The sequence below is a fragment of the Lolium rigidum genome, chromosome 5 (genome assembly GCF_022539505.1).
Source record: "Lolium rigidum isolate FL_2022 chromosome 5, APGP_CSIRO_Lrig_0.1, whole genome shotgun sequence".
Lineage (NCBI taxonomy): Eukaryota > Viridiplantae > Streptophyta > Magnoliopsida > Poales > Poaceae > Lolium > Lolium rigidum.
The window spans coordinates 219,491,173-219,517,345 of NC_061512.1; the positions used below are offsets into that span (position 1 = coordinate 219,491,173).

Here is a 26,173-nt window from a genome sequence, read left to right on the forward strand (position 1 = left end):
CATCTCTCCCAAGTCCCGATATGTATGAAGTCAGATCATCAAATTTGGTGAATATCATGAACATTTTAAAAAACATTCGATTTTTTTTCGAAAAACCATATTACTCCCTCCGATCCATAAAAATTGTCATGGGTTTAGTTTATTTTTGACTAAAAATGAACTAAACTCACAACATTTTTAATGGATCTGAGGGAGCTAGTGCTTTGCATGATCTTGAGCGATGAGCATACCTTGCACTGATACCACCCCAGTAGTCCACCCAACTAGGACCATGACGATGGAAGGATAGACACCATTTGTTTTTATGAACTGCCCCTCTATTAATTGCAATGGCATGTTTATACAGGATAAATTATTTATCTTTCTCTACAACCCAGGCCCTCTGTACCGAAAACTGTGGCTCGTTCAGCCTTCTACCTACAATAACCCCAACCATGATCAAACCTCCGCTGTCATCCTACTGCTACCTTGTTCTGTTAACTTACAAATACTGTTACTACTACCACTACTTCTGCTACTAATACTAAGACTGCCCGGGTATTTACCTTGGTCAGGATAGAACACGGATAGGTTTTCCCCACCCTCATTCCAAACCCCTCTGCTTGCTTTATGATTGAGCTGTTGCAGCCTTTCAACCTCACCCTGATCCGCATATTCAGTTGAGGAGCTAGGGTTCAAGCTAGACCTTCGCGAATAGCTAAGCTCGTGTTCCTCAGGTATAAGCACTGAGCTTACCGGGTTGATTTGATCCGAGCTTCCAACTATGAAATCATAGTCCTCCATGCTGCCTGAGTTCCTTGTGCTGTCAGTGCTATCGCTGCCCAAAGTACCGGTTGACCCTGCGTCGGATTTACTGAATATAGAAGAACTCCCGCTTGGACTTGTAGACTCTGATACTAGATACAATGAGTCATCAAATTTATCCAATGTGTAGGTGTTGTCATACACTATATGATCTGTATATGATTGCCCACCTTGGTGCCTGCTCAGGTAACTGCCTCCTTCCAATGAAGTTGGTTCTGGATCTACTGTTTGGCTGGCTTTCTTTCTGCGTGATGGGTCTTGAACAACCACTTTCCTTAAAGAGCTTGGAGCCCGTGGTGAACACCTGATCGACGTATTTAATGTGAAAGAATTTAGGATGGTCAACAAATTTAACAAAGCAATACATCATACATGGGATAACAGTGGTGTATTTACCTCGCATAGAGCAGCATATATGCACACTTCAAGTGAACTTCTTCCAGAGAAACAGGTTTCACCTAAAGACAATGCGGAAGAGTACTTAGCAGGGACAAATGATTCACATCGGCACATGGATAATCGTTCTTATGGTATTAACATATGTCCCTGGGAAAGAAGTTTTTTGTTTAAAGAAAAATAAATCTGCATCTGTCAATGTTTCCAACAAGAGGTCTAGTACTAGATTAGATATTTAGAAAAGAAGTCCAGAACTCCAGATATAAGCAGCACATAATCAGCATAAATGATCTTCCGATATGCAAAAGGGTGTTCTAAGAGGATCTAGGAAGTATTATTTACCTGGCTATCATCCATCTCGTGCCATTTCCCATGTGAGTCCTTGACATAACATACATAATGACCAGAAAAGGATGCATTATTAATATCACGATGGACAACCACAGCATATAGCCCGTACACAGGGGAACAATCATGTGTCGTACTCATGTAGCTAGACAAATTCAAGTACTCCGGGAACCTGATGGCCTTGTTGATTTTACCGAACATACCAGACTGTTGAAGAAAAAGGAGCTATAATGAACAAAAACAAAACTACAAAAGTTTGATCCAAACCCAACACAAGAAAACAGCACGCACGCATGATTTGATGTACTCCCTCAGATCCATAACAAGTTTCGGGAACTTAGTACAAAAATTATACTAACTTAGTACCAAATCCCCGACACTTATTATGGATCGGAGGGACAAACAATTTCGTGAGTCCACAGACTGGTGAAAAACAACATAATATTCTTAACGATACCTGGTATCTTTTCAATGCAATAGTCAGGATATTAGGTGCTTCTGATATTGTCAGCTTCTTTTTGGCACGTTCATATGAATTGCATCTGATTATGAAAAAATAAGTTGAGGTATCAGAATTCAAAGCAAAACCAGGGTTAGGTACCATCAAGTACCGGAAGAAGATACATTAATTTACCCAATAGACAATTCTCGCAAATAAATGATATAAAAAGATGGTCAACCGCAAATCCTACAGTTGAGTGAATTCAGTAGAAGAGCTAGTGTTATATTGCTACTATAAAAGTGATCACAGCTTTGTTTCAAGATCAGCTGCCAACCTGCCACAATAGAACTCTTAATTGAAAGTTTAATTGGTCATCTGGAGTGACAAATACAAGGAATGTAATATATACAAAGCAAAAGAACAAGAGAACGAACAAGAGAACAAAATGAACCAACCTGATGCAATGGTATTTATTGTCACCATCTAAGATTTCTTTAGATGTAAATCGATGAAGTGCGTCTTCAAGGGTACTGATAGCCCCATCTATTTCAACAGTAAGATCCATAATACGTTCACGCTGTTCTGAACTGGCCTTGCACTTTGTGCATTTGATCTAGGAAAAAGGGATTAAATGATTAATAGATAATGGAAGATGCTGTTATATACTATATATGCAACAGTAGCACCCAAGAATCATAAAATTTGGAAAGTTCCGCTCTCTATGGGGACAAAACCTTAGATCGTAGATAGCCCCCAAACATCAATTGCATCAGTGTAGCTTCTTCAGATAACTCATGCCCACCATCTTTATTGGATTCGTTCATAATGGCAGATTGCATAGTATCGATTGCGTACCTGTTAAATTTCATTCAGTGTGGTTCAATGAAAACACTACTCGTTGTGAGAAAACTTAACTAGTTTAAAACAGGACATATTCTAAAAGGGTAAATATAAGTCCCTTTGATTAAATGCCTGATATCTAACAAGCAAGATACACACTTTTATAGCCAGATACCAAATTTGTTTGGTTTATGCAATATATTGTAGTTACACTGCTGTATGTTGAACCGTAAAGATTCCAACTTCTAAACAATCCTAGTACTAACAAAAAAATATTATAACAAAAGAACAGATTGTTTTAGGATCCAAAACCTCCTACAAGTAGGTTATTTCTCACCATAGAGTAAAAAACAGATACACGACAAGTTGGTTATTGAGCTCCACGTATATTCCTATCTGGGCAGAGCACAAGATTAATAGCCTTGAAGTCCCATTTTTGCCCTTCTTGTTTTTAAAAGATGGGTTCTAATTTTTGCATCCACAATTTTAACAATCCAAACTGAGTTCATGTGGCATTTGGATTCTGTGGTATGTGAATACTAATTATGCTTGCCAATAGATCAATCTAGGAGGATTGCAACAAATCTCTCAATGTAAAAAAACAAGTTCCCTTCTATTTTAAACAAGACAAGGTGCATGCGCTAAATGAGCAGGAGGAACATTGCATAACTATGTCAATAATCTTTGTAATGCTAATACTGAATAACCACCTCTACAAACATGAACTAGCAGAGAAGGGATAATACCATCACCTGCACTAGTCGAAATATCAAAAGAATGTTTACCCTGTCAAAACTAGTGACCAGTTCAACGCGTTGTTCAAAAAAATGGTCATTAGACATGTTAGTAGAGCAGCAGCGAAGCAGTTACTTTAGTCACAGGAAAATAATAATTTCCTGTGTGAAGGGCAATAGAAGAAGCTTCGTTAATATGTTCAAATATAAGATAGGCACCCCCCTCCTCCCAACCACCCACAACAACACACATCCGATATAGCATGAGTGCATGACAGGTAGAAGGGTGAGGTATATAATTCAGCTCAAGAATATGAGGAACGAAAAATCTCACCTGAGAAACTCATGAGCATCTTCCTGTTGGCCTGGGCCAAAGCTACTTCCAATCTCACTCAAATGAGATAGTATTCCGGTAGGTGATAATGGAGATTGTCCTCGCTTACCCTCCATAATGAGTCTTTCAAACTCACACAAAAAGCACCATACCTTTTTGGAACCTACAAAATGCAACAGTCATGTACTGTAATTCAAAAGAGTGTGGTAACACAAGGAAATACAAGTTTAGCATTAAGTTACAATTTTTTGAATGAAGTCCTTCCAGAAGGTACGCTGTAAGTGGTCGTGTAAATGTCAAACACTGAATAACAACATTTGCGTAGCAACTGTAAAAGAAACAAAGAAGGTTAGCCAGAAACAACAGCATTAAATCGCTACACTCAGATTCAATAAATTATTTACAATCATGACATGAAGTGCCTAATATGTTCAACGTCAATCAGTTATATAAGAAATCGAAAAGTGTGCATAATATGTTACATATGATGCATGGGCTATAGTGTGCGCCGTCCACCACGACCTTTCGTGTCGGACACGATTAGCGGTTGTGAATCCCTGCCACTGGGCTCTAACCCTGAATAATATTTATGTCCAAATAGAAACTATAGTTCAAGTTTTGTTACAATAAAGGACTAGAAAGTGAAACCACTGACTATAGTAAACATCATTTCATGTTCTTTGATTTCATCCATATTGATATGAAAACCACGTAAATTTAATGAACATAATATTTCTTCACTAAATACATGAAGCACATCACAAGAAAAGTACTAATAATATTTCATGTTCTTTGATTTCATCTATATTGATATGAAAAACATAAATTCTAATGAACCTAATATTTCTTCGCTAAATACATGAAGCACATCCCAAGAGAAGTATTGAAATAATATTACCCATAAAGGCATGACTAAAGTGGACTAGGTCAAAAATGTTAGTGCGACAAAATCATTCATAAAACTGTCGCATCTGGGCTCAAATGAAACAGCAATAAGATAATATTTTAGGGAAGGTCTTCTAAGGAAATAGTTCAATAGTGATAGGTATTAACATTATCCAAATAATAACTTATAGGATACACCTAATAAAAGCACATGAATGTTCAGCACCCTTGGTTCCAAAATAGATATTTCACAGTTTAATCAATTGTTTACCTATTCCCAAGGTTACATAGACCAAAAGGATGTAACTCCACCTTCTCAAAGTTGTACAGCTTGACGAAAAGTTCATACTGAAAAAGATTATGACACATTTAGATAACCATTAGGTTGAACACATAACAGTATCTGTTAGATAATAAATTGAGCAATCCAATTTTGATATACCGATTCAGATGTGCTCACAAATATTGGAGGAGTTTGTTGCGTGATCAAACTTTTCGCCGTTGATAGATTATTTGGCACCATAACACTGCTCTCCGATCTCGCGGAAGTTTCGATAAGATTATCTGCCTTTTTAGATGGATTACCCGCTGCGAAGTGTGCACCAGCATGACTGGAAGAAACTTTTTCAATAGTTGGCAATGATGGCAAACTTCTAGAACTTTTAATGTTATCTATGCAAGGAGCTTGTGCGCTAGATTGCTCCATTTCAGATTCTAACCCAGCAGATCTATCAGCTTGCAAGCTAGAGTTGTCTGCTGGAATGTGAGATGGAGAGCCATTTTCACTAACAGAAGCGCCCTTGACTTTGCAAGCTTCACCAGAAGTTGGAAAACTTGAACAATCAGCAGATTCTGTATGCTCTGTAACACTACAAAATGTAAACATATTGTTGTCATGTTCAGAAGCCTCTGCGGTGTTGGATGCCTTCCCAAAGGGCATCTCCTTGCTTTCATCATTTAAACACTTTGCAACACAGTTTTCCTTAGAAGATTCGGGCATAACAGCGATGGAATTTTTTGTTTTAACTGCTGGCTCTACTCCCGCCACCACACTTTCTTCATTTGAGCTATTGCATTCAACTCCTTTCTCCGCCGAAGAAGCTTTTACTGTACCGTCTTTCCTGGCATCAACACTTTGTGGATGGCATTCATCTTTGTGTCCTTGTCTCCAGTGAGCTATCTGGCATTTGAAGGTACTGCAACCAAAAAAAAGAGGGAACTTAAGGAAGTAGAATAGTATATACCGTAGGATTCCTCATACCACACACAATATTACCATCTGCTCGGACAATGGGTGCTAACTTCCTTGGATTGATACCGTACAAGATACAATATATCTTACAGTCTAATATGTGAATCAATAACATACCAAGGCAGTTACCACTCGTAATTTATGCAGGAATTTGTCTGAGCAGGTACTAACTCTGAAGGCAACTTTCAGGTTTCAATTTCATGTAGTTAAATACTTGGTAGAAGTATTGAAAATATTATCATGAAAACCATAAATGTTAGTGAAATTCAAAGATGTGCATACTTAGCGAATGGAATAGTCATTCCTAAGAATTTGAGGCCATTAACTATTCGGCTAAACCAATATACTATAAAAAAAAACTTGTTAAAACCAATATACTAAGAATGTACATATACTTTCTTGGAAAAAGACTGACATACATCACATATAATGAAGTTCAAATTTTTTGTACAACTATTAAGATTACGGAGATCCAGTGGATCTCTTTCTTTCATGTACCGTTTTAGACAGTTGGTGACTTGGAGAAGTAATCAAGTTTATATAATACCAGAAACCTAGTCTCCCATCGAATATGGGATATAAATTGAGCTGAAGAAGACAAGAACAGAACTTCATATCCCACACTGGCCTACAATACAAACAATGGGTCCTCTAAATAATGTAGTTGGCTTGCAAGCCATATGCATTATTGAAGATGGTCTCTGGGCATTTTTTTTTTCCATGTGAGCGTCTGCACATAGTGCCCAAGCTAAATTCTACCAATCCCATAATTTGGAAACATTGGTCAGTGCCAGCATTGACATAAAAAGTGGCCTTTCATCCCAATTAGAGTATCTGGCTTTCAACAAAGTAGCTCTTCATTGTACAGGATTACTGAACTGGACCGCATAAATGGGCTCGATGATTTCAAATGTGAGCGCGCCTGATATGGGCGCCGACTCTAGTTCCGGGGAGTAATTTTCTGAAAGTAGCGCCCATGGTCAGGTTAAACTGGATCCAAGTTGATCAAGTGAAATTTATAGTAAGCTGGTGCATCTACTGGGAATCAAGCATTGCCCAGGCAACGCAGGTTCAGGCATGCCTGTGTTGGGCAAAACATTCAGCATTTCTGTCATGCTCTAGGCAGCAGATGATTATCGGGAACACACACTGTATATTCCAGAGCACAAGCCCGATGACAGGGGTAGCACAAAAACCAATCATGTCAGCTTTTGACTGGAATAATCGGATAAATTTCACGGCACCTGGTCAGATACATAATCGGCATGAACTTGAATCGGAAAATAAGAGCAGGACGGGTCGGGATCGCACTGACCAGTAGTTGACGCCCTTGCAGCGCTTGCACCTGAAGGAGGTCTGCCTGCGGCAGACCGCGCACGACCCCTTCTTACCCGTCGCTGCCGGTGTCAATGGGTCCGGCGCCGAAGGGTCCGTGGCGGCCGCTTCCTGATGCTGCTGCTCTTGGACTTGGACCCGCGGCGGCGGAGGGGCCTCCGGCGCCGCCCACAGGGGCGCGTCGGCCATGTCGGCGGCGCGCCAGAAGGGGCCGTGGTTAGCGTAGTCGTACGGCTCGGGCTCCGCGTACTGGAGGTCCTCGGACGCGAGCCAGGCGAGCCTGCTGGCCTCCTCGAGCTCGTCCCTCCGGTCGCCCTCGCACTGCAGCCAGCGCCACGCCGCCGTGGCCAGCGCCACGACCGCGACGGCCACCAGCGCGGCCACCAGCGACGCCATCAGCTCCGGTCACGCGCAAAGATCTCGCCGCCGCCGCCGCAGGTCGCATGCACGGAATTCCGCCTGGTGTTGGGGCGCCCACGGAGAGAGTGAGGTAGGGTAGGGTTGGGGGCACGCACGCGACGCGCCCCCCTTTTGTGGCCGTCCGCGAGCAGTAACGGCAGCAGCGGCCAAGGAAGGCTCCAGAATGCGGCCGGCGCGCTGGCGTCGGATTCGGCGGAAATGCGCCGAGGCCGCGCGGCGCTGCTGCGCGAGAGTGGAAAACGTGAGGGGGTGGAGAAGCGGCCAAAGGAGGCGGCGCTGGTAACGGCAGTTTCCTCTTTCCTTTTTCTTTCACTCCGCCCGGCGGCGCCGCGGCGGCGGCCGTGCTGGCTGTCACCGGCTGGACGGCTGGACGGACGGCTGGCGGCCTTTCGGGCCGTCCGATGCGGGCGCGCGCGTGCGGCTGAGGAGAGGGGTCTCGCGGGAAAGACTGGATTTTTCCCACCCCGTTTCGCGCGGCCGGTTCTTCCAGCGACGGAAATGGTGATTGCTTTCGAGATCAAATCATCATGGCAGTATCATTGCGATTCCAGAAATTGCAACAAGATCCGAGCAAATTTGCTCTCGCTCGAATTGCCGCGTATATTCAGTCTGTTGTTCTGAATCTGCCTGCGGCCACGTTACTGTTCAAGCTCTTTGCGTCATCTTTTCTGATGCATGACAGTAGAGCTAAATCATTTTTATACTAACATTATGACCAGTTCACGTCAGTCTTGCCCATGATGCTGACACTACTATATGACCGTGTCATCCATGTTTTGGGCGTATAAAAACGGCGCACCTTATTAAGAACGTGGAAGGACGAGTATCGTTTCCCTAGCCATTCCATTTTTTTAGCAGGATTTCCTCCTAGTGATATCACTGGCTTTTCTAAAGGAAAAAGTTTATTTCAAACCTTGAATTCGTAGTGGTTTGGCAGTATGAACCCTCAACTCTAAATTCATGTTCGTTTGTACCCTAAACTATTTAATTTTGGTCTAAATCAAACCCTGGAGTTGTTCGGCAGACCGGGGAAAAAATGATCCAGGCCGAAAATAACCACCGTCTCACTAACTAAATGGAACCGCATGCCATATCTCTATCCTACCCCATCTCTCCCCCAACCTAAAAACAAAAGGTTCACTCGAACAACAGACGTGGGGTGGAGTAGGAGGTGCCCGCTGACTGCTGGAGTTCAAATGGTGCCGCTCCATCGGTGTTGCTCGGGGCTACTGTTCGCACGCGGGTACCCGGGGGCGTTGCGCCCGCTCCGTTGCTTGCACGCGAGGCTCCGCCGGTGGTGCTTGCCGACCGCCACCTCTACTCGTGCATGGGAACGACGGGTAGGGTAGAGCAATGTGTAGAAACAAGAGGTAGTGGATCGACGGCAGGGATAGGAGGCGCGGATCTGCCGTTGGGTCGGGCTGAGCAGTGGTGGTTGACACCTACGGTGCTGTTGACGTCAGAAACCCACCGGCGGGCAGTGACTGGTCAACACCGTAGAGCCGGGAACAACTAGGGCTGCGGCTGGCCCCAGTCCCTCAGAGCGACGGTCCGCAAAGCCTCCTGGTCGCGCGCCGATGCAAATTGCAAGGGCGTGCCACCTGACCTATACCGGTCGGGAAGGTGTGGATGATGCCTCGCTTAGTTTCCTGCAGGGGCACACACGTACACGTTAAATACGAGCCTCGATCGGCTCTCAGGTTGTCCTGTGAATCGGCTCATGGAGCCGATCCACCCATGATTCGTCCGAGGTGGCCGAATATATGGTGGTCCTGCTTGATCATGATAAAGCGTATGAGATCCACGACGATCTGGGTTTTCACCGCATAATCGGATCATCCTACTCACGATTGGGCCTCGCGCTCACGCACGGTAAACGTAAGCCAGCCCTAGACAAGGCCTAAAAACCAACACTAGGTTGATCCTCGGAACGTCCTGTCTAGGGGCAGCAAACTACACCCTGCATGCCGCTGGATCCTCCAACCCTTTGTAAGGCCTAACTATTGCAGATATTAAACTAATCCTTGACGAATCAAGGAGCGACCGTAACGGATCAGATCTACTAGACAACGATCAAGCGGGGTGCCGCCCCTGCACCCATGATGAGGTACAGGGACGGCTAGATGCGCAAGGGTTGCACTACGACAGCATATGATACTAGGAACAATGCTAACCCTAACACATCTATGATAACTACGTCGCTCGCCATCAAAAAGGCTTCGATACGAGCAACGCATGAACAACTAGGCAGGCTCGTGCCGCCTAGATCGCGAGATGCGATCTAGGCGGCATGGTGCTTACCGGAGGAACCCTCGAGACGAAGGAGTTGGCGATGCGCCGAGATTGGTTTGTGTTGAACGTTGGTTGTTGTTTATTCCATAAACCCTAGGTACATATTTATAGTCGGGATTTCTATTTTCGTGCCCCTGGTTCGTTAGTTGTACTCAGTTTTCCCCAGCCCCTTAGTTTTTCCTCAGTTTTCCCCTCCCTCTAGTTTGAAACCCGTCGCAGACGCTCAGACGGGAGGGTTGCCGTCTGGTCGGTGGCCTTCACCGTTACCGGTGACGGCTAGGGAGCCGCGTTGGTGTTGAATTGACCGTTTCTTTCGAACTATGTTGACCGTTGACTCGAGGAGCTCACCCAAAGCTTTCCACTCCGCCCGATACTGGAGGAGCTCACACACCGCCCCTCCGCCGCCACGCCGTCCTGCCCTCCTACCTTATGGCGTCGTCCGCCGCCGAGCCGCCCCCGCCCCCACCACCACCCCCGGGAGGCGGAGAGGGATCCGCCTCCAACAGATCTAGATCTACCCCTGTCGCGGTAGAGTTTGTATATCCGTCCGGTGTACCGCCTCTTCCCGTCGGCCGCGGAGAAGATTGGGAATCGGAGGGATCTAACGCATGGATTCCATCCGGGTAAGCATCGTCCGCCTATGTGAATTAACGAGTAGGCGGTTTTTGAGCGCCAATCGTTGTTGCTCAACTAAGCTGCGTTGCTTTTCGAATAGGATTGATCCAGTAGTGGCTTTTCGAGCTGGTGGTTAGAGTTGGATTCTAGCTTTACGCGTGATTCTAAACGCCTAATGAATGGGTTTTACTTCCCTGCGGTGGTTGCAACCACCATCTCGTTGAGGGATTTGAAAGCTAACATCTTCGATAAGTACTCCTGGAGCTCTCTCGATGCGAGTTCATTTCGAATATTTCAACGAGCACGGAGCGAAGATTGGTTCCACTAATTTCCGACGATGATGCGGGAATTCTGTTTGCTTTGAATGCTTCTTGCCATTTCGGTAAAATTCGTGTCCACGTGGACGGGGGCCGGGCATCATCCGGTGTTGGGGCATCATCGGGTGGTCGGGCATCATGTCTCTCTCTGCTGCTGCCTCTGCTAATAGTGTGCGCCGCGGCGATCCTTGTAGGTCCACAGCAGCACCATCTGTCCCCAGTGCGAGTGGTAGCCAGATCGTTCCTGTGGTCAATGTGGAGGACGATGCAGAGATTGCGGATCAGTCTCCGAAGATGATGAGGATGAGTTAATGTTTCCTGAATTGGTAGATCGATGCGATGAGCGAGGCAATGGAGGATCAATACATGGAAGATATTGCTTTTGGTGCCGGATTTGATGAGACCGATGATGAAGAGAAGAATGAGAACGATGACAGCCTCGTTTTAGCCGATTACGAAGGCGAAGACTTGCCAACAATTGAGTGGAACAGGGGAGAATCCTCGGCTTGCAAAAGGCACCGTGTTTCAAACGATGATGGACTGCCGTAATGCAATTACTACATATCACATTCTCACTAAGAATAATTATGAGGTTATTAAAAGTGAGCCAGGTAGGTTCACAATTAAATGCCCATACCCAAGGTGTAGGTTTAGGCTGCATGCATCCACAATGCGCGAACGACTTGGTTCAGGTACTACGCCAACCGGTTGTGTATTTAGATCACGGTGTAAAATTTGTTATCTATTACTGACATCCCTTATCATTATGTTTCGAGATAAAGGTTAATAAGGAGATCCATAGGTGTCCACCTCTAGGGGAGAGCCGGACCCGAAAACAAAGCTAGCGAAGACTAGGTGGTTGGCGGATATAATCCTAGATTGGGTGAGAGAAACTCCTTCACTTGGTCCAACGGCACTCCGAGAAAAAGGTGGTGAGAAGTATAAAGGGATGAAAGTACCTTACATGAGGATGTTCTATGCAAAGGAAATGGCTCTTGACAAGATCAATGGTCCATGGAATGAAAGCTTTCGATTGCTTTACACTTTCAAAGGCTGAAGTGGAGATGGCTAGTCCGAGGCAGTGTTGTAGCAATAGACAAGCATACGAGTTCCCTACAAATTGAAAAGCGGGAAGGTAATGCACAAGGAATGTTTTAGAAGGGCTTTTGTTTGTTTCAAAGCTTGCTGGAAAGGCTTTTTGGACGGTTGCGAGGCCTTATTTGGCCGTGGATGCATCAGCTCTTCATGGTAGGTTTAAAGGACGGCTAGTTGTCTGCTACTGCAGTTGATGGACATAATTGGATGTTCCCTGTTGCTTATGGAGTTTTGGAGGTTGAGTCAGAGGAAAGTTGGACTTGGTTTCTGCAGAACTTGCGCGACCTTATAGGTCATCCACCAGGACTTGTTATCCACACAGACGCTTGCAAAGGTTTGGAGAGTGCGGTAGAAGCGAGTATTCCTCGGAGTGGAGCATAGGGAATGTATGCGACACTTGGTACAGAATTTTACAAAGAAATTCAAGGGTAAAGTTTTTATCGACAACCTATGGCCAGCTTCATACACATGCGGCTCTAGGAAGCATAAGTTTCATTTGGATGTGTTGTATAAACAAAAACCCGGGGTGAAGGAGTACTTGGATGAACATCATGGTAGGGTGTGGTCAAGAAGCCAATTCAATGAAATTTGCAAGGTAGACTATGTAACAAGTAACCTTGCGGAGAGTTTCAACTCAAAGGTCAAGTCATTGAAAGGGCTTATGCTTGTGGCAAATATTTGATAAGATTAGGCGGATGATCATGATAAAGATCGATTCGCGTCAAAGAATTGCATCCACAAATTATGTTGGCCATCTCATGCTCCCATCTTTGATTAAGTCTTTGCATGAGAGGGCAAAACAATTGAGGATGCAATGCGTCGAAAAGGAATGGAGGCTGAGGTAACCTACAGCGACAGTAAAAACAGGGCGGTGGAGGTATCCAGATGAGTTTGGTTGATAGGACATGCCATTGTAGGGGATGGCGGATCCGTGGGATACCACTGCATACACGCATTGTTTTTCATGAGTGTTATAGGGGGTGAAGATGGTGAAGTTGATCGGTATGTGTCGGAGTATTTCTCTCGTTGCAAAATTTAGGGCTGCATATGCTATGAATGTTCCTACCTTGTTGGGAAAAGACCAATGGATGAAAGTCGATCCAGGCTTCAAACTCGTACTCTCCAGTATTGACTAGACCGGCAGGTAGGCCGAGGAAGAATAGGATCGAGCTAGTGCGGAGGGTGGTGCACCGATTCGAAAACGTAAGTGCAAACGTTGTGGAATCCCTGGACACATTGCTAGGCTTTGTAAAAATGGAGTTGATCCGGCTTTTGGAATGGAAGATCGGGCGGGAGCGAGAAAATGCGAGAGGAGAATGAAGCAGCAATTCAACTTGAGATTGAAGCGACAGTTCAACATGAGGAGATTGAAGCAGCAAATGCGAGAGGAGATTGAAGCAGCGAGTTCAACATGAGGAGATTGAAGCAGCAAATGCGAGAGGAGATTGAAGCGAGCAGTTCAACATGAGGAGATTGAACCGATGGATCGAGAGCAGAGAGGAACAGATGGATGTAGAATGGCTTCAACCGATGAGTCCGGAGGAGAGTCAACGGTATTATCGACATTGCCTCGATAGTTGTAAGGCCATGTGTGATGCACACTTCGAAGAGCTCATGGCGGAAGAAAAGCGGAAGCTTCGCGGAAGAAGAAGAACAAGAAAGAGGGCAAAAGGAAGGTAGACACCGGTAATATCCCTGGTAGGGTTACCCGGAGTAAGGTGGTGGCCCCGGCGAGTCACACCAGGAGCAAGAAAAAGATTTTATTCTGAACAACTAATTTGAATTTGTATGAACAATTTGTATTGGGGTTCCCTTTGTATTGGGGATCCCTTTGTGTTGAACAATTTGTATTGGGGTTCCCTTTGTATTGGGGTTCCCTTTGTATTGGGGATCCCTTTGTGTTGAACAATTTGTATTGGGGATGCCTTTGTGTTGAACAATTTGAATTTGTATGAACAATTTGTATGCCACATTTAAGCCACATTTATCATTTTAGGGTTTTAGGGTTTTAGGGTTTTAGGGTTTTAACATTTTAGGGTTCAATTCAAAATAATTCAAAACATGGTGGAACCTTCCCATTGAGCCTTGTTATGTTACCTACAACCTAGAGAAATAATAATGGAAAAGGAAATATAGAGATATGAAGTTTTTATGCCAAAAGCTTCAAAACCACTTCCTAGTCCATGAGCTACTAGATATGAAGATGCAGGGCTTTCTCGCTCAATACACCTCCCAAATACCCACTATGCTTACAAACTTTGTCCAAATGAGTCCAAATTCGTCACACTTGTGTATCTTTGAGTTGCAAACAATATCTAGTCGGCCAAAATGTAATATATTGTTCAAATAACACAATTTTACAATTTTTATGCCAAAAGCTTCAATTTCCCTTAGTCCGTTTATTATTTGGGTGCCCCTGTTTTACTTAGTGTTACTCAGTTTTCCCCTCCGGGCCCACTTGTCTTACTCAGTCATACTCAGTTTTGCCCTTCCGATAAACATTTCCTCACTTTTCCCCCTCTCAGTTCTACTCAGTTTTCCTAACTTGTACTCACCTGGCTGATCTCTCGATTGGTCGAGATGTATGTCACACGGATCTTGGTTGGATGAAAGCTCAACGAACGCTTGCACCGTTCGATCATTGGTTGTATCTATGGACCACGATGGACGCATACGGAGACAAGAGCAGAGCACATACCTACCAACCCTCCTCTCTCTAACCGTGCGTGCGGCGGCGCGGATCTAACCGTGCTTGCGGTGGCGTGCGGCGGCGCGGATCTAACCGTGCTTGCGGTGGCGTGCGGCGGCGCGGATCTAACCGTGCGTGCGGCGGCGCGGATCTAACCGTGCGTGCGGCGGCCTGCGGCGGCGCGGATCTAACCGTGTGTGCGGCGGCGTGCGGCGGCGCGGATCTAACCGTGCGTGCGGCGGCGCGGATCCTAACCGTGCGTGCGGCGGCCTGCGGCGGCGCAGATCTAACCGTGCGTGCGGCGGCGTGCGGCGGCGCGGATCTAACCGTGCGTGCGGCGGCGTGCATCTAACCGTGCGTGCGCCGTGGATCTAAGAGTGCCGGTGAGGATCTAACCGTCGAAATAGTTGAAATGTCTCTCTCTGTCTCACTTTCGATTCTATTCTCAGATCTGTTGAATGATGAAGAACACCAAGACGGCGGCCGTGCCGACAGTGGTCATCGATGCCACGAACATTGAAGCCATCGCCTACAACATCGCTTCGACGACGCAGACCCAGCCTGTTGATGTCTCACTTCCGGTGCCGAGAGTGCGAATCGATGCCAAGACGATTGAAGCCATCGTCTACAACCGCGCTGCAAAGCCGCCGATCCAGCCCTCCGCGAGATCCGTCGCTGGTGAAGTACACCAAGACAGCGGCGGTTCCGACACCTGGTCATCGATGCCACGAACATTGAAGCCATCGCCGATAACATCGCTTCAACGTTTGATGGCGCAAATTAGGATAAATTATTATAAATTTGTATTTTTCAATTTCCAATTGGGATAAAATTGTTTGAACTACTACCTCCGTCTCAAAAAAAGCTTCTTCACGTTCTTGATGTGTCCATGTACATCCGTATGTATGATTTGAATTCTATCCCAACTTGATTGGGAAGATATTGATATGTATTTGATCCGGAGGCTGGTACATGCATTCACTTTTGGGATCCCTTCACTTTTATAAAATGTTCATGCATGCTAAAATTATCGTGCGCATTACTTAGCACAAGTAGGAAATTGTACACCGAAATACGAGTGCTTAGAGCCACAACAAAATACGAGTGGTTAGAGCCATCTACTGAATAACAATTCTATACTAAATCGTCTACCGTAACCACATAACTGCTAGGACAGGGATGACACCTAATAAAACTGCACGAGATGAATCTACTTTTCTCCTCTCCCATCACTTTAAGTTCATGTTCTAGATTTTCTACCACTTGATCAAATACGGCAAGATCTGTCTCAACTCTCAACTTCTCCTTGCGAATAAGCTCCGAATTCTTCTTTTCTTCCTCCACAATACGCTTCAGCTCGAATATCATCGAGGTTTTTACGGGCCAATTCATCACCTAAATTGGCCACCTTCTCCTCCAAATCCATCCTCCGGCTACACCACCGGGTTGATTCATCTTGGTATGCAATGTACCATGGATCATCGGCTTGCTCGGCTAACCGTAACAATAATGGAAAAAAGAACAACTGAAATCACCCCAACAAGCCATGGCGGAACTTCAAATTCAACGGTAGTACCGAGAGCTGAAGCTATATACCTGCACTTCCGACGAGGTAGGAGAAGTAGAACGTGGCCACGACATGATCGAATCCCCACCCTCGCCGGTGTACCCGCTACGACGAGACATTGAGCACTATTTCGTACCTGCAAACTCCAATAAATTACGGGAACCGAATCGATTAGGGGGCGGGGGAGGCAGAAGCGGAGGTCTTACCAAGCTATGCCAATTGGTGCGCGGAACAAATCCCGGTCGTCGTGGGCGGCGGATCTGCTTGCGGCGGACTTTCTCGCGGTGGGTACAATGCGTGCGGACGAAACAAGTGCCTGGAGCCGTGGTTGACGTGCAGCGCCGCAGTTCGTCCGACGCCGCCGGGGGACAGAGCCGGCGGCGCGACGAGGCGCCGGCGATGGCTGCTCCGGCCGACGGTGGGGAACGAGCTGCCAGCGCTTCTCCGGTCTAGCTTAAGAATAATTAATTAGCGAACTTGTTGCTTCTCTCTATGATATTCTCTAAAGACATATATCAGAGCGGCAATATATGATTTTTTCTCTCTAAATAAATAGACGACCCCACTCGGTCATTGGCTGCGGCAGCCCCACGGAGCGGCAATATATGTCTTTTCCCCGAAAAATAGACGACCCCACTGGTCATTGGCTGCGGAGGCCCCACAGAGCGGCAATATATGAGTTTCTCTAAATAAATAGACGACCCCACTGGTCATTGGCTGCGGCAGCCCACGGAAGCGGCAATATATGTCTTTTATCGAAAAATAGACGACCCCACCGGTCATTGGCTCGCGGAGGCCCCACGGAGCGGCAATATATGAGTTTCTCTTAATAAATAGACGACCCCACCGGTCAATTGCTGCGGCAGCCCCACGGAGCGGCAATATATGTCTTTTACCGAAAAATATACGACCCCACTCGGTCATTGGCTGCGGAGGCCCCACGGAGCGGCAATATATGAGTTTCCCTAAATAAATAGACGACCCCACTTGGTCATTGGCTGCGGCAGCCCCACGGAGCGGCAATATATGTCTTTTACTTGAAAAATATACGACCCCACCGGTCATTGGCTGCGGCAGCCCTATAGAGCGGCCCCATTTGTCATTGGCAGCACCGCATATAAAATCATGAAAAATAAAACGGCCCACACGTCGGCGATAAATGGATGGCTGCTCCGACGTGTCTCCCGACCCTACCCGTCGGCACGAGACGGTCGGGGAGGAGCTGCCCTCGTGCGGCCCCACCCGGTCGGACTAACGGTCAAGGCCTCCGACCCGACGGCTACCGGCCGTTCCAGCACTTGTGCGTGTTTCAAACTAGAGGAGGGGAAAACTGAGGAAAAACTAAGGGACTGGGGAAAACTGAGTACAACTAACGAACCAGGGGCACGAAAATAGAAATCCCTTTATAGTCCAGGGGACTTTCTAATGTGGGCGTGCACTAAACCGTGCACGAGACAAACTCTAATTTCTAAACTAAGATACATGGGCTAGCTAGCCCAAACTTGCTAAACAAGGCCGATTCACACATCTCTCTACGCATGTATCTTCAAGCCCATCTTGATCGCGGCCCACTTCTAGCTCGGTCAAATCCCGGTGATAACACATGCCCCCCTGGTTTTGGAAATGACATTTCCAAAATCATTATGCTTTTCTCTCGTAGGGTCATGTCGTGGCAGAGCAGGACCGTCGCAGAGGCCTTCATTATGATAACTTGCCTTCTCAACTTCTCTGCGTGATTAGACAGTTCTGGCACCACCTCCTCGAAAACTGCTGTGGTATTGAATTTTACTATGCTCCCTTTTATTTAACCACAGCAAACAGTCTTCTTCCTCATCCCCTTCGCACTAGCTCTCAAAAAACCCCCCTTCTGCCACCATGCCTTCGTCCTCCTCTTCTTCCTCCTCATCGGGTCTTTCTTATGTGTCCTCTCCCATCCGAGAGTCGACGCCCTCGTGGGGCACGCAGGCGGCGTATGACATCCTCGCCCCAACGAAGTGGGACAAAGAGGACCATGACTCCCTCGTCCGGTCCGAGGATGACAAATCCTTGACCGACGGGGAGAGCGACCTCCGATTCCTCGCCGTTGGGGAAGCGGAGGAGGAGAGTGACGACGACAGCTTCTCCTGCGACCTCAACTCTTCCGGGGAGGAAGGGGAGCAGGGAGAGGAGGAGGAGGACGACGAGGAGAGCTCCTCCGACGAGCCGCCGGCCAAGCGGCTCTGCCCTTGGCCGGGCAATCTTAGCGACTTCGACAGTGATGAGGACGACGCTGACGAAGAAGATGAAGATGACGAGGGCCCAGCCGGCGGCCATTGGAGCGACGACGAGCCCGCCGGAAGCAGCGCCGATAGTGACGACGATGGCGACGACGAGGGCAGTGATGGCCCATAGATAGGTCCTCTAGAATAAGGCCAGTAGTAGTAGATGGGGCAATAGATCCCCTAGTACTTTCCTTTTGAGAGAAATTAGCTCTTTTATGTAAAAAATCTCGTCGAATCAATGGAGAAATTTTCCCCAGTTCTGATTTTGCCGATTCCTCCTGAGTTTACTTGAGCCGATTCCCTCTTCTACTGACCTTGTCGACTCGTTCCCTTTGCCAATGCGTGATGAGCCGATAGCACCGTATCGGTCCTTCAAGATTCGCCCTTCCCTTCTTCAATAATCATCATTTGTGAAGAAGGTTGCAATGAAGGACCAGCCGATGGTATCCCAATCGGCCTTTAAACAGAGCAAAACAGAGCATCCACCAGGCCTGCTGCCCCCCGAGTCTTGGCCAAGGCAAAAACAGAAACGAGGGCGCGTAACTTAGCTGGGTTAGCCTGGGCTTGATCATGCAGAACCAGCCGATTCGCACATAAATCGGTTTGCAGAGAGCCTTCAAGGTGGGCTGCCCCCCGGGTTTCTTCAGTCCGCTCCTAGTGCCCTGCTGGTCAGATCGGCTCCTTTCTTTTGGCGGATCTAATGCGATCCGTCCCCGACCTGATCTGCACGTCCAGGCTGCTGAGAGGATCCGAGCCCTTAAATTACTCCATTGAGGAGTTCTTCCATTAGCATCCCCCTTCGTGCTTCATTGGTCCTCTGATCGTAACAGTTATTCCTCTTGAGTCGATGGCCACGCATCGGCTGCTTCTCAATTCTAAAGTCGATGCCCTTGCATCGGCTGTGAAATGTTTAAAAATTTTAGGAATCTTAGGCCGATTTGTGTACCGGCCCCCATACTTAGTATTATCTCATATCCTCATGTTTTATCCGTCTAGGTGCCCCCCGAGCCGATTCTGTCAAGAGAATTGATGGTATCGGCTCTTCAGATAGTCCTTGTTGGGTCAAACGTTGATCCCAGGCAGGATGGACGGTGAGGATAATTTTGGCCGATCGCTGGAATCGGCCTCCACGTTGCTTGCTCGGTGAAGGTTTTGTAATATCCCTTCAATAGTTTCGGAGGGCCGATCGCAAGGATCAGCCTCGCCACATTGCTTATTGACGTAGTCTTGCTACTCGTCCATGTCAGTGGGCAAAACCAGCCCAATCTCCGATTTTATCACTTTGGTGCGCTTGCTGTTGTCCACCTTAGGTGCATCGTGTGACCGTGGAGGTCTACACTCCGCCGGGCGAACGAGCACCATGTTCGTGCCAGCCGATGTTTCATCATCGGCTTTCCTTTGCTTGGGGCGCCATTCTTTTCTTTGCGGCAGCCCCTCCTCATCCAGGGTCCTCTGGACTTTCGCAGCCAGATCAGGTCGTGCCTTCCTCAGCGTATGCAAGTATAACCTTTCGGCTTCCTCCAAACCGCGCAATCGCTGAACCCTGCGTTTTTGTGAATGGCTGAGACCGTCAGGGCACCACCTTGGACGGTGGCACCTATCTTCTTCGTCTTCCCCCTCGTCTTCCGAATCCTCGAGATCTTCCAATAGAGGGGTCTCAGCACGTCTGTTTCGTGGTGGGAGAGGCCCTAGGCGCTCGAATACAGACACGTTGGCTGCCTCCTTCTTTTTCTGGTTGCATTCTGGGCAGTTGCCGATTGTTGGTAATCGGCTCATTCCTGAATCCCAGCAGTGTCCGAAGAAAGGGCGGTGCCAATGCCTGTCCGTATCGTCCTCGCTCCCTCGCCGTGGCGCTCCTGCCGCTCCTCATCGTGATTATGCCGACGATTTCTTCTGTCGTTTCTAGCCATACGGCCTCTTTCATCATCGTCGCCGTGTTGCCGGCGTTGATCATACCGACTCACGTACTTATTGAGGAGGTGATCAGAGAGGGGTCGTTGATATCTTATGTTCTTCACTTTCCCCTCTGTGACGTAGCGCTTGCCATCTTGACGGAGCCGATCGCATGGAGCGGCCCCCTCTGTGTCCTTGCTCTGAGAGCAGCTGTCCTCATCCCCGTCCTTCTCAGAGTGGTGTCCAAGCTCTACCATGCTGATGTTGGCTGAGAAATCAGACTGGCACCCTCCAAGGTGGGTAAGCTCCACCATGTTGACGGCGGGGAAGGGGTGTGTGTCGACCTTCATGGCATACTGGTTGAAAATTAATCGCCCATTTTCTATTGCCATCTGGATCTGCTGACGCCACACCCTGCAGTCGTTAGTGGTGTGGGTGAACGTGTTATGCCACTTGCAGTATGGCTTTCCGTTCAGCTCTTGCACCGTGGGAACTTTGTGGCCTTCGGGAATCTTTATATGCTTCTCCGCGAGTAAGAGATCGAAAATCTGCTCGGTCTTCGTCACGTCGAAGTCGAATCCTCTTGGAGGTCCTGGTGGCTTCACCCATTTGCAGGTTACTGGTCCTGCGGCTCGAGTCCACTCAGCCACCGCAACCTCTTGTTCTCCCGTAGCACCTTCATCTTCGACTGCGTCAACCATGGTGACCACACGCTTGAATTTGTCCTGGTAGACATCTGGGTGGCGCTGTTCATATGCTGACAGCTTCTGCACCATGTGCGCTAATGAAGGGTAGTCCGCTTGGGAGGCCACGTCCTTGATCGATGATGATAGACCCACCACCGCCAATTCGACTGCTTCTTTTTCGCTTACGTGAACCGAATAGCATCGGTTCCTAACAGTCCTGAAGCGCTGGATGTATTCTGACACTGTTTCTCCGCGCTTCGTCGTACTTGTGCTAGATCGGCAATGCCAGCCTCGGAAGCCTCCGAGTGATATTGCTCATGGAACCGTTCTTCCAAGCTGCTTCCAAGTCCGGATTGAGTTCGGTGGCAGCGACGTGTACCAGCCGAAAGCCGATCCCGTGAGGGACCGTGAGAAGTACCTCACGCGCAGCTCGTCCGACGCCGAGATCATGCCCAGCTGTGCCAAATATCGGCTCACATGCTCGATGGAGCTGGAGCCATCCGATCCGCTGAACTTTGTGAAGTCCGGGAGCCGATATTTGGGTGGTAGCGGGATCAATTCGTACTCGTTGGGGTACGGCTTGGTATAGCCGATCGCCTTTCTTTTCGGCATCATGCCGAACCGATCTTTCAGTATCGTACAAATTTGATCCGCGGTGATGGCTGCAGGTGCCGAACCCCGAAGATTCGTCGGAGTGGCGTACTTAACCAGCCATGCCTCGTTTCTCCGGTTCCGAGCCAACCGCGGGAGCTGGGCTCGGGAGTTTTGTCGGGGTGGCGTATTTAGCTAGCCACGTTTGCTTCTCGTGGTCCGCCTCCGACGTTCTTCCCGTTGCCCCGTAAGTCCCTGCTATAGCAACCTGGTTCGAGGGTGCCCAGGTGCTGCAGTCTGGCACGTATGCGCATGCGTACCCGTGAGGGATCTCCTTGGGCGCGTCCTGTAGGAATTGGTAGTCACTGGGGTCACCACCAACCTTGTAGACGACATAGGCCGATGAGTTCGGCGCTTCGGGCGCTGCCAACGCGAACGGCAGCGGTGGACGGGACTGGAGTAGCAATTCCCCTTGGTGAGTCCCTAGGGCTGGTCCTGACGGAGAGCACTGATGGCTCATGATCTCCTGGATCACGCGCAGCGCGACGCGCTCCAACGTATTCACCAGGCTCTCAGAATGGCGGTGCAGCGAATGAGCCACCATGAAGTTGATCTCCTGACGCAGCGACCTGGTGCGTTCTTCTGACAGGGTGGATAGGTCTACTCCATCAAGTGCGCCGTCAGGTGAGAACCCCTTCCATCTTATGCCATGGGAGCGGGTCCTGTGGAAAGAGCCGATGAGGTCGGCTTCGAGGAGGACCTTGACCTCGTCGTACTTCTTCTTGAGCTTGCCAGTGAGCTCCTCGTAGGTGACCGGAGTTTCTTCCGCCATCTCTGATGTGGATGGCGAGGTGGTTGTCGTTGAAGATTGTCGTTGAAGATCGTCCCACCGGGCGTGCCAGAATGTGTTGACGTCAGAAACCCACCGGCGGGCAGTGACTGGTCAACACCGTAGAGCCGGGAACAACTAGGGCTGCGGCCGGCCCCGGTCCCTCGGAGCGACGGCCCGCAAAGCCTCCCCGGTCGCGCGCCGATGCAAATTGCAAGGGCGTGCCACCTGACCTATACCTGGTCGTGAAGGTGTGGATGATGCCTCGCTTAGTTTCCTGCAGGGCACACACGTACACGTTAAATACGAGCCTCGATCGGCTCTCGAGGTTGTCCCGTGAATCGGCTCATGGAGCCGATCCACCCATGATTCGTCCGAGGTGGCCGAATATATGGTGGTCCCGCTTGATCATGATAAAGCGTATGAGATCCACGACGATCCGGGTTTTCACCGCATAATCGGATCATCCTACTCACGATTGGGCCTCGCGCTCACGCACGGTAAACGTAAGCCGGCCCTAGACAAGGCCTAAAAACCAACACTAGGTTGATCCTCGGAACGTCCCGTCTAGGGGCAGCAAACTACACCCCGCATGCCGCCGGATCCTCCAACCCTTTGTAAGGCCTAACTATTGCGAGATATTAAACTAATCCTTGACGAATCAAGGAGCGACCGTAACGGATCGGATCTACTAGACAACGATCAAGCGGGTGCCGCCCCTGCACCCATGATGAGGTACAGGGACGGCTAGATGCGCAAGGGTTGCACTACGACAAGCATATGATACTAGGAACAATGCTAACCCTAACACATCTATGATAACTACGTTGCTCGCCATCAAAAAGGCTTCGATGACGAGCAACGCATGAACAACTAGGCAGGCTCGTGCTGCCTAGATCGCGAGATGCGATCTAGGCAAGCATGGTGCTTACCGGAGGAACCCTCGAGACGAAGGAGTTGGCGATGCGCCGAGATTGGTTTGTGTTGAACGTTGGTTGTTGTTTATTCCATAAACCCTAGGTACATATTTATAGTCCAGGGACTTTCTAATGTGGGCGTGCACTAAACCGTGCACGAGACAAACTCTAATTTCTAAACTAAGATACATGGGCTAGCTAGCCCAAACTTGCTAAACAAGGCCGATTCACACATCTCTCTACGCATGTATCTTCAAGCCCATCTTGATCGCGGCCCACTTCTAGCTCGGTCAAATCCCGGTGATAACAGGTGCATTTTGGGGATCCATAAATGGTGGTGGATATTCGGTAGGAGGTGGCTAAAGCTTGGGGAAAAATATGACAGGTGGGTGTCAACGAGAGTACTGGTTAGAAAAAAAAATCTCATGTGGACAACGGTTCTAGGGTTTGATTTAGACCGGAATTCACAAGTCTAGGGTATAAACGATGGAGATTTGGAGTTAAAGGTTCATTTGGCCGGACCTCTACAAGTTAAGGGTTTAAAATCGATTTTTCCTTTCCTCAAATATAAATTCAGATGGGTCTTTGCTCTGGGCCCCACTTTGACAGTCTTTTTTCTCTGGGAGAGCAACACGAGACCGTGACAAGGACTCTAGCCTGCATGACGTGGGCGCGATTTTTTCTCCACCCGGCGTGTGTCCGCAGTCCGCACCATGCGTCAGAGCACAAGCTGGCCGCACGGTCTCGAAAGACAGATGGGGCCATGACAAGGGGTGCCCCACGCGGACGGAGACCCAGGTGTCAGTGGCGCTGGTGGGGGAGTTTCTTGGTGTGTTGCGACATACGCCAAAAAGCTGCAGCCTATCTTGGCGCGTGGGTCCGACGGATGGGGAGACGTTGGGTGGGCGGTCGTACTAGTACGTTGTGTTGAGGATCTCGAGGAGACGTGCCGGAAAGTCCCGTTTGCATACTACGTGGCCGGTGGATGGGGCATTGGGGCGTGGCTGCGTTGTCAGCATATCTCTCTGCGTGCTGCGTGTAATATTTACTTTTTCTTCCTGATTGAAATAATCTTGGGAGGGAGTGCTCGTGCAGGGGATTTTTTTTTCGAGAAAAGGAATATATTAATACCAAGAGATATATTATTATAGAATTTGATCCACATCGAATTTATATATCAGAATACATTCAATCTATGCAACAACGCCAATATCCTAATGGTAGTACGGATGCACATAACCAAAAAATAAAAAGAAAACTAAGAAACAAAAAAATCTCACTATGTATTCTAGCCCTAACAACAACAATATATCCACCACCAGCTTCCAGTCCCTCCAAAAAGCGACGCCTCCAAGAAGGAAACAGTGCGTCATTGCGTCGCTCGATCAAAAGATCTTTGGTTTTCACCCTAAAGATAGTCCCCGCCCTCAAAACAATGCTTTCAGCAAGGCTATTGCCAGACACAACCAATTAAGGGCAGACCTTGCATTTTCACCCTGAAAGGTAACACTCTGAACTTCACCTATGCTGCCGCCCCACTTGCATATTGTTGCTGCGAAACCCAGAACACCAAGCAAGTCCCTCAACAATAAGAGACTCGAACCTCCATTGCAAGTCCTCCAAGCCGGCCTTCATGATATTCCCCACCTCTGAATTCACCATGGACCGAAATGTCAGCTGATGACAACACAGAACAGAGCTTCACATCGCTCCCTCTAGAACCAAACGGTCGGGAAAAAGCATGGGTGCGCACGACCGAATATCACCCGATCCAGCAAACTCCAGGCATAAGATGCACTGTTACATATATTGTGATCTTCAAATGCGGGATATTATTTACCTTCTTTCGGAGTAACAATAATAACCCTATCAGAAAATTGCAATCAATACGAACTAAACAATAAATTTTCAGAAATTTTGTAATGTACGGAACAATTTGGACGAGTTTTAGAGCAATTATTATAATATTACTTAAACATTTTTTTTAGGCTGAACAGTACGGTTCCCCACTATAAATTTTATAAGAATGTTCTAGCGGTGCTATAGGTTAGCAACTATAGAGAATGCTTAAACATTACGATGATTCCTTTTTATTGGGTCTAACTTACGAGCCTCTCTTGTTCAATGTGTTGGAACATTTATAGATTATTAGATTGTGAAATTTAATGCGAGATACTATTTGCCTCCTTTGGAAAAAAAAGAAACCCATACGGAAATTGCCACCATTTGAAATTAATAAATGTAACTAAATATTTAGAAATTTCGTAATGTAGTACGGTTTAAATGATTTTGTTTGCAAATTTGAAAATCACATGAATAAAATGTCGTAGATTGCGGAATCCTAAGTGAATGGAATGCACCTGGAATAACTTTACTTGGTCAAGCTAAAGAAAATTCTTGGTTGCACCATAGTGAGCTTCTGTGGAGATTGATGACCCACAAGTATAGGGGATCGCAACAGTCTTCGAGGGAAGTATTACCCAATTTATTGATTCGACACAAGGGGAGACAAAGAATACTTGTAAGCCTTAACAGCGGAGTTGTCAATTCAGCTGCACCTGGAAACGGACTTGCTCGCAAGAGTTTATCGAGTAGTAACAGTTTTATAGCGATAGGAATAGTGAAATAACG

The 26,173-nt window shown here is 47.6% G+C and overlaps 1 protein-coding gene across 1 annotated transcript; it reads right to left on the bottom strand.

Annotated features, from left to right (window-relative positions):
- Positions 1-342: 342 nt before the first annotated feature.
- Positions 343-7,425, bottom strand: LOC124654749 (ubiquitin carboxyl-terminal hydrolase 18-like). Its single transcript, XM_047193741.1, has 11 exons — positions 7,351-7,425; positions 5,226-5,979; positions 5,055-5,131; positions 4,141-4,226; positions 3,899-4,061; positions 2,725-2,845; positions 2,446-2,603; positions 2,006-2,090; positions 1,543-1,755; positions 1,201-1,262; positions 343-1,108 (listed from the first exon to the last, which is right to left on the bottom strand). Exons 2-11 carry the CDS (start codon positions 5,781-5,783, stop codon positions 439-441), a joined length of 2,193 nt encoding a protein of 730 aa, XP_047049697.1. The 5' UTR covers positions 5,784-5,979; positions 7,351-7,425; the 3' UTR covers positions 343-438.
- Between the last annotated feature and the right edge of the window lie 18,748 nt (positions 7,426-26,173).

Coding starts and splice junctions, on each gene's coding strand:
- LOC124654749 (XM_047193741.1), bottom strand. CDS start 5,783: ATGCCCGAATCTTCTAAGGAAAACTGTGTTGCAAAGTGTTTAAATGAT. Junction 4,227..5,054: donor CTATGTAACCTTGGGAATAG/GTAAACAATTGA, acceptor TTTCTTTTACAG/TTGCTACGCAAATGTTGTTA. Junction 1,756..2,005: donor TTGCATTGAAAAGATACCAG/GTATCGTTAAGA, acceptor TTTCTTCAACAG/TCTGGTATGTTCGGTAAAAT.